At 36.2% G+C, this 8824-nt stretch overlaps 1 protein-coding gene across 2 annotated transcripts in view; it reads left to right on the top strand.

Moving 5' to 3' along the window:
* Window positions 1-344: 344 nt before the first annotated feature.
* LOC129262794 (ephrin-B1-like) overlaps window positions 345-8824 on the top strand; it is a 193040-nt gene continuing 184560 nt past the window's right edge. Inside the window, exon 1 of one of the 2 annotated variants that reach the window (XM_054900796.2) lies at window positions 345-1106. In XM_054900796.2, coding sequence (XP_054756771.2) covers window positions 946-1106 — 161 coding nt within the window. In that variant the 5' untranslated portion in view covers window positions 345-945. The remainder of the gene's footprint in view (window positions 1107-8824) is intronic. The other variant, XR_010293951.1, reaches the window with a different exon arrangement.

Here is an 8824-nt window from a genome sequence, read left to right as displayed (position 1 = left end):
CTAAATTCAAATTCAGAAAAGGTACAGACTCCCATCACTTTACTTTGAAAGTAAGTCTGACGAATAGAGCGGTCTGCTATTATTTCGTAAAGTTTTCAATTTTGTAGAATTCATTCTCTTGGCAAACAGTTGTAATTTTATTTCGAAATGTTCCTATTTCTTGCGCAATTATTTTCGACAGTCATTGTTGAACATCCAAGTCGTATGTGGTCAAGCGCCCTCTGTGCCGAAAGATAATTAGTGTCAAGACTCCACCCTTCTTCGGGATGGATGACGAATCAAAGTGCTCCAAATTTCTTCGAAGCCCTCCCACTCAACCGTAACTCATGAATTATTCATGAGATAAGTTGCTCCCCGATCCATCTCGCGGCTAGCACGGTGACGAAATCCCGCTGCATGGCGACACTGCAAGCGATCGCGAATCCCCACCGCACCGCCAGAATTTATCCGTTGGTTACGAGATACTCGGCCAACGTTGTATATTCGCGTATGCTATGCATGCTCTCTCGGGTTAACATACTGGCGGCTCCCTCTCAACCTACATTCTGATAATATACTACGGAAATACCACATCTGCACTCTGTTACACATCGTGGATACTTTGTACATTACTTCAGGTCACGGACCTCATTTGTGAGCACACAGATTTACATTTTCTCACAGAAAAGTTTATTTGAACGCCTACTTCAATCGGCAGGAGCTTCGGAGCGACATCCTCGCCAGCGCTGTGGGCGGGCTGGTGGTGAAAAACCGTACATCTATACTACCGCTGCAAGTGAAGAACTTGCGCAGACGACGCTGCTTTGGTTGGCGCGTGGAGCGAGCTGGTAGAATTTTCGAAAATTGAAAATATTGTGATGACCTGATCTGGGAATTCTAGACGCACTTCGCTTGGACCAAGGAGCTTCCACTGGACCCAATTTTGCTGGGTATTTGAGGAAAACTATGTCTCAACTTTCCAGGACTAAATTCAGCTGGCCAAGTCCAATGGCGTTACCCAAGGCTAAATCTGGAATCATATTTTTTGTGAACGCTTTGCTTTTACTTTGGAGCGTCACCCTGGCTAAAACTCTACAGCCGATTGCTTGGGACAAAAACAACTCTAAGTAAGTTCATTTTATTTCAAGTTTCAGTTTGTTAGAGACTGTTTGTTTTATGTCTGACGTTATTACTTTGGTTTGTGAAGTTCTGTATAACTTTATAAGTTCTCAGCTCAGTCTGAAAGTTTTCTGGCTTCACTCTTGGTGTTTTTAGACCACTTGTAAAAACTAAAAGGAATTCATTACTTGTTTGAAAAGTTGTAGTGGTCTTTCATTAAGTTTCAATATAAATTGATACCCACAAACATTTTGATTGTTGTGGATAAATCGAAATGTACGTCAGTTTGTTTCTTGTTTGGATATTTATGAAATCATGACTAAACATGCATGGGTTTTGACCAATATTGATGTGTCTTTTTGATTCGAAATCTGTTCTCTGAATTACACTTTTACGGCAATCGGAAGTGCCAATGCTTTGTATTGCTTCCACCATTATGTTGATCTTCTCTTTACGACCACATGGACGTAATCGCGGTTTTAACGACTCCAAAGTTTTTGCGAGTCAGGTCGCTCTTTCATCTCTTTTTGACAGCTATATTACTCATCTTGATGCCATAGTTTAGATCTTCCTTTGTTATTCTAACTAATCTGCACTTACTATTCAAGTTAGTCGGCCCAAAACCTCTTTAAAAAAGCCCCTATTATAACGAGTTCATTACTGTTTTTGTTCCGGCCCGCATCGCTTCAACTTGCACTGGGTCGAAACTCCACACAGCTGCGTTGCCCACAAGCCGCTAAAATTGCCAACGAGTTATTCGCTTCGTTGACCCCGGCGAACCCCGACGGCTGTATCCCGGCTAATGCGATTCGATTTTCTTCATCACTCTCTCTCGCTCTTCCCCACTTTCTCTCCTCTCAATAACCAATTCCAAAGGCTGTTTTGTTCGATAAAATAGGCGATAGAGTAGCGCATTATACAGGTTCTATAGGGAATGGATACCTTACTAATAGAGTAGGGGAAACAATGGCATTTGTTATGATAGTGGGCGATTATAAGGATTAATGAACCCCTTTCTTTCCGTGGAGAGTCTGATCCGAGTCCGTTGTATTCGACTGAATTTTAATGAGCTCCCGAGATAACTATTCTCAAACTCTCAATTGGGTCTTTGTATTTCTTCTTGAATACGAAATGCCTTTTGTGATAATCATCTTAAATTACTAAGACATTTTAATCTGTATTTTGTTGTAATTTGAATAGGGCCATTATTCATTAGACATTGTTAATTGTTTGTAATATTTTTGCAATATTTTCCAATTATTTTTTATCATTAATTTTTGTACAATCTAGATTTAATAACTATTGTGTAATTTGATAATTGTTGCAGACTTGCAGTATGAATTTGTATTTTTGTAAGACTGATGAAATTTAGGATTTATCCCACATTATGGATGTACTAGTATTATTTGTGCAAAATCGGTATAGTCCTAGATAAAACAAATCAAGATTGATTATAAATGAAAGTTTACTTTTTTTTTCTTCAAAATTCATTTAGTTCTTTCTGCTCAGTTCTGACATGAATTTTCATAATATGAAGTGAAAACTGAAATTGTTCATTATTAATGTTGAATCCTATTTTATAAATCATAAACTTATGTTTATTTATGAATATTTAAAGTATTTTTAAATGCTTTTTTATATATTTTTACCAATTTTGATAAAAAGAATTTCTTGAGTTTCCTCCAATACTTTGACTATTTTGGGGTCTATCAAATGCTATTTGAATCCCCCAAAAGTTATTCAATCAGGATTTGTGGTTTGCTTCTCTCGAAGTGAATTACTATTTTGATAAACCTGCGTTTGCATAAACCTTTTGTAAGTCATTTGTCATGGAATTTGTTGATTTCTGACCTTCGTGACCTCATAATATAGATTGTACTTGGATCCCATTGTGGGTGGCTGGCCCTCTCCCCATGGTTTAAAAAAATATGCAATGTTTTGGAGATGAAAAGGGTGTTTATAAATACTTGTCAGGGGGACATTAATTTTAATATTATTGGGGATTATTGTTATATATTTATTGGACAGAGCTGAGTGTACTTTGGTGTACTTGCACTGTGAACATGACTTTGAGGGTGAGAAGAGGTGAAGAGGGGAACAAAAGATGGAAGAGAAGAAGGAGAATGAAGAGAAAGAGAAGTGGAAGGGAGTGAAAGAGAAGGGGGTGGAGGGGGAAGTGAGGTGGTGAAGATGAATAGAAGCTGGAGAAACTGAAGGAGGAGGAGAAGGGGGACTGGAGGAGAATGAGGAGGAAATGGAAGGAGAAAGAGAAAGAGGATGAAGAGAAAGTGAAGTGGAAGAAAAGGGGAGGGAGGGGGAAAGTGAGGTAGTGAAGATGAAAGGAGGTGGAGAAACAGGAGAAGGGGGACTGGAGGAGAATGAGGAGGAAATGGAAGAAGAAAGAGAAGGAGGATGGAGAGAAAGAGAAATGGAAGGGAATGAAGGAGAAGGGGATGGAGGGGGAAAGTGAGGTGGTGAAGGTGGAGAAATAAAAGTATTGAAAGAAGGAGGAGGAAATGGAAGGAGAAAGGGGAGGCTGATTCATGTAGGGAGAATTAGGTGAATGATTGCGAAAAAAAGATGGGGAGAAGATGAAAGAGATGGAGAAGAAGCATAGAAGATGAGGAATACAAAATAGGAAAAGGCAGAAAGGAGGAAAAAAAGAAAGAGAAGGAGGAGACAGTCTATGAGAGGAGGGAGAGAAACAGGAAGGAATGAATCAAGGATTTGAATTTAAAAGAAGTAGGCCTAATAAATAGTAAGGCACAGAATGTAGCAAATATAAATAGCCATTTCTGTGTATTAATTTGAGAACAATATAAGAGAAATCGTTAGGGTGGTTATATGGAGGGGAAGAAGTATTACTGCTATTAAATGAAAATTCAAGTTCAGAAAACCATTTTAGAACTAAACCAGGACTTCAAGTAATCTGATGACTTGCTGGTTTTATACATGGAACACTTATACACCTGTAAATCCTATTTCTCAATGAACTCTCATGAGAAAGTGTAATTGAATTTGAATCTGGAAATATACACTGTCATTATAGCTTCCCCAAACTTGTAGTGAAAATTGAATTTCGATCAACAACTTTTTTTCCAGCTTCATCCCCAAATCCAAGGTGAATGCAATTGAAGTATTCAACCAGTAGGTCTAATTTGTGAATTCTCTGAAGTAGAACTGCAGATATTCTCTGTTTGCAAGAAGAAGGTCTTTTATTCAATTGAATCTATCAACGTGGAAGAAAAATTGTGTTGTGTGAAATGGCGCATAACCATGGGAATTACTACACTGTAGATTTGTTACATGCTATTTATTATGGATTTCAGTGTTAGTTCACTTGTTCACATTAATTTTACGTACTGGTAATCAAAATCTAGTATCAGTATTTTCTGGTGTATGCTAATTAGAAAATCAGTCAGTGTATGCGATCAGGCCTATATATTTTAAAAAGTCTTGATTTGATCGGTCATCAGATGTTCATTGAATGGAATGCCTTTTGTGTAATTATGTTCATAGAAAACATGCATGGTGGATGGTACAAAATATACTTACAAGTAGCTTAAACCATCATAAAACTGCACTGCAAAAACTCCGGTGTTGATTTAACACCAGCCTGGAATCTATGTATGTCCAAACCAGAGAAGTGTTAAACAACACCGGTTTTGGTATTAGTCTAACACCAGATAGGTGTTTATACAACACCAGTTTGTATTAAAAGAGCATCGGTTCGATTCCAAACTGGTGTTGTTTGAATACTTCTCGCGTGTGGACATATATAGATTCCGGGCTGGTGTTAAATCAACACCGGAGTTTTTGCAGTGTGAGTAGAAAAATCTTAATGTAGCCTATTATGGCAAAGTTGCTTTATCCCTTCTTACAAAAAAATGTATTTCTTAATGGTTTACAGGGTGTCTTAGGGCCTTTTCACACGTGAATCTTGAATCATAATTGTAATTAAGATTGAATTTCGTCTTTAGAATCATCGTACCTTTCACACGGAAAATTCATACCGTAATTTTAGTGAAACTTAATTGGAATTCACCTCTGGAGTTCTAGTTTGGTTTCATTTCACAAGTGCAAAAAATTCGACATTAGTCTTATTTTTCACTGGAATCGTCATTCAAATTACGACTTTTTTTACTGTGTGAAAGGGCGGTTAGAAAATTGACATTTCAAATCATTGAGTGATGAAGAACCTACTTGTAAGTTGTTGACACTGCTTTTTGAAAAAGGAAATGGAGAGAAGTCAATTGTTATATACAATGTATGTACTAAAAGTTACACTTTTCTTCAATTTATGTTACATCATGACCAACTGAGAACAATGGCATTTTATTTTTATTGAGGTATTTAATGCTACTTCAGTTCATTGTAATGAGTAATAAATGTATGGTAATACATAACACAGTAATTGCATCCAGTTGACTACAAATCCTACAGAAAAAGCCTGACATGTATAGGCCTATACAATACATCATATAGGTGTAAATACTATTATGGCAGACAAGTGTTAGTCCCACATGTACAATTCAATGAGACCCGATCCTTGTAGACCCGTAATCCACATCCGCAGAAACCTGTAGAGAATCAACCATGGTCTCCACTAATGGGCCACCCGCTGGGCCAAGTTCAACTCCAGACAGCGACAGGACCTGACTCTAGACTACACTACCAGCTTGCCCTAGCGGTCGCTGGGTCTCTAACCTACTGACAAATGTCCCAGCGATAGGCGATGCCGCTGCGAACATTTGCCCGGCAGATGTCGTATTAATGTAATCCTCGCTCTCGACTTCTTGTTTGAGAAGGTGGAAGGAATTTAGAGGAGCTTTAGGTTTCTTCCTTAGTTTTCCTAGGGAAGATGAGCTATGTAGACGAATGTTTGGAAAGCAAGAGTTTGTTGTGGTGGGTGATATCATTACAGCCCAAAGGGGAGTATTGGAAATGGCAGGTTTCTCTCATAGATGTACTGTAACAGCTAAATACATGATGAATAGAAAAATAAAGGTAATATACCTGGGAATAATTTTGCTTTACAAATTTGAATAGCATTTTTAGTCATAAGAGAAAAGCTCTCAACTAAGTAATGTACAGTCCTATGTAAAAATATGCTAGATACAAAAGACTTTATGCATAGCATAAAAAAAAATTGTGGAGCAAATTGCGATGCGATACCAGGAAAATTATTCCCTGTATACTCGAATTTCTTTTCACATTTTAGCAGCACAGTTTTCATGTATATTGGTCTGAATACAAAATACTATTTTTTTTTGCCAAAATATTTAATTCACTGCAATTGAGTAATCTCTGCTATTAAAAAAAATTAATGAATGAATAATTGTATGATATATTCAAACTTGTGTTATTTTTTATGCACAAAAAAGTAAAAAAAATTGTATGACTTCTGATAATAATTACCAATGTTTTCAGTAATACATAAGGGCCTAAATCTCATGATAATCATCAATGTTCATTCTTGAAAGTACCAGAAAAAAACCAAAGCAAGTTTTTATTGTCACTAAATCAGAAAGAAATAACAAATGTGATGAATTCTTCACTCACTTCTCATGGACGTGATGATAGATAAACAAGGTTTATTAGAGCACAAAAATCAAATTTGAAAATGTTTCAAATATCATGAATAATGAATTTCTTCTTTACTGCATTATAAAACCTGTATTGAGCCAGATACAGTATCAGTGTGCAGATGTAGATTTGACCATGGAGTTGGGAGTAGAGATTTGACAGTTCTCTTGTTTAGTGTATTGATGGAATTGGTAAAAACAGTGAGTCCATGCTTGTGTTAGATTGTTCCCATAAACGTAAAATCCCACATATTCCGAGGTGAAATTGACGTTGATTTGATGAATAGTTAATGGGGACAAAAGAAGAGACATGAGAGAAATTAGGTTAAGTAAGGTTATGGGGGATGAGGGATGAGGGAGAGAGAGATTGGGGGGGGGGGGTGGGGGGAGATAATGATAGAAAATTCAGAGCAATCAAGCACTATTTCTCCCTACCTGTATGCCTTTCTTCCTATAGATACACAATTTAATGTGCATGTAAAACATTAATTTTTCTCACAGGAAATTAGATCCAGTTTATTTGAATTTAAATAGACATCCACCACAGTCCCCATAACAATATTCAATTTACAATCCACAATTATTATTTCAATCGATGAAAGCTTCACAGACACAAATTGAGTAATTATTGTATCATGTGATTACCTCCAACATTGATGGTTTCAAAACCTTTTACCTACATTCCTTCCACAAAATAACCACAAATCTTCATACCAGGCCCATATCTCATGTCAGAGGACGTTTTTACTACATTTCTTCCCAAAATTCTTTACTTGCATTTTATTCCTCCAAACTTTTGGAGAAAGTCCAGACTTCAGTAACTTGACGGATTGTGGTGCTTGCTCAGAAATAAATCTCGGTCATTACCGCCTCGCCTCCCCCTGTTGGCTCTGTGTAGTTTTGAAATGAAAACAAAAACATTCCATTGCCACTCCAGGTTCACTATCATCATTATCTTGAGTCAGATACTTTTACTTATCCTTACAAGTCTGAGGTTTTGTTAAAGGACAAGTCCACCCCAACAAAAATTTGATTTGAATAAGAAAGAAAAGTCAAAGAAGCATAACACTGTAAATTTCATCAAAATCGGATCTAAAATAAGAAAGTTATGACATTTTGAAGTTTTGTTAAATTTCACCAACAGTTTATATGCACATCATGGTCAGTAGGCAAATGAGGGGACCGATGACATCAACCACTCACTATTTCTTTTGTAGTTTATTATATGAAATATGAAATATTTGAATTTTCTCCTCATTGTCATGTGAGCAAAGTTTAATTCCTCCCTTAACATGTGGAATTTGATTGCTTTAACATTTTGTGGTTCAAACACGATGGTCATTATTGTCAAAACCATAAAAAATGAAATATTGTATATTTCAAACAATAAAAAACAAAAGAAATAGTGAGTGAGTGACATCATCAACTCTCTCATTTGCATATCACTGAGTTGAGCATAAAGAACCGATTTGGGAAAAATAAGCAACACTTAAAAATGTCATAACTTTCTTATTTTCCATCTGACTTTGATAAAATTTTCAGTGTTATGCTTGCTTGATTTTTCTCTATTGATTAAAAAAAAACATTTTTCTGGGGTAGACTACTACTTTGTTGTCAAATTTGTATTTTGGAAATGTCTGTCTGTAAAAAACAGAGCATACCAATGATGCCAAAAGAAGATGAAACAGCGATCTCGCTACCCAAATAATATTAGATTTGTTGAAACTAAAATTATTAAAATTGCCCTTCTTGTGGTTGACAAACATTAATTTCACCATTTTCAAATTTTGTCAATTAAAACGTGACTTTACATACACCTGCGGCCTGAAGTATACTTACAATACATGGACTTAGTTTTTTTTTCAATTCGTTGTACATTATTTATTTTGAATTATTTGTTAAATTTTGTTTCCAAATGAAGAATATACCCAGCCTCAGTTCTAAGATGCTCAAGCCCTTTCTTCGGATTGCCAAATGTGCCTTGAAGAATTAATATTTTGATTGTTTCAATGTATTTGTACCAAAAGTAATGAGAGAAAAAAAAAAGGCTACATAACAGCAATTGCAAAAGATTGGCTAAACAGTGAAGGATGATTATTGGCGTAGTACTGTAATGGTTGTAAGGAATTTTGTATACAAAA

Source organism: Lytechinus pictus, chromosome 6 (genome assembly GCF_037042905.1).
Source record: "Lytechinus pictus isolate F3 Inbred chromosome 6, Lp3.0, whole genome shotgun sequence".
NCBI classification, from domain to species: domain Eukaryota; kingdom Metazoa; phylum Echinodermata; class Echinoidea; order Temnopleuroida; family Toxopneustidae; genus Lytechinus; species Lytechinus pictus.
The sequence above is the reverse complement of the archived record's forward strand: the minus strand, read 5'-3'. Positions and strand labels throughout refer to the sequence as shown.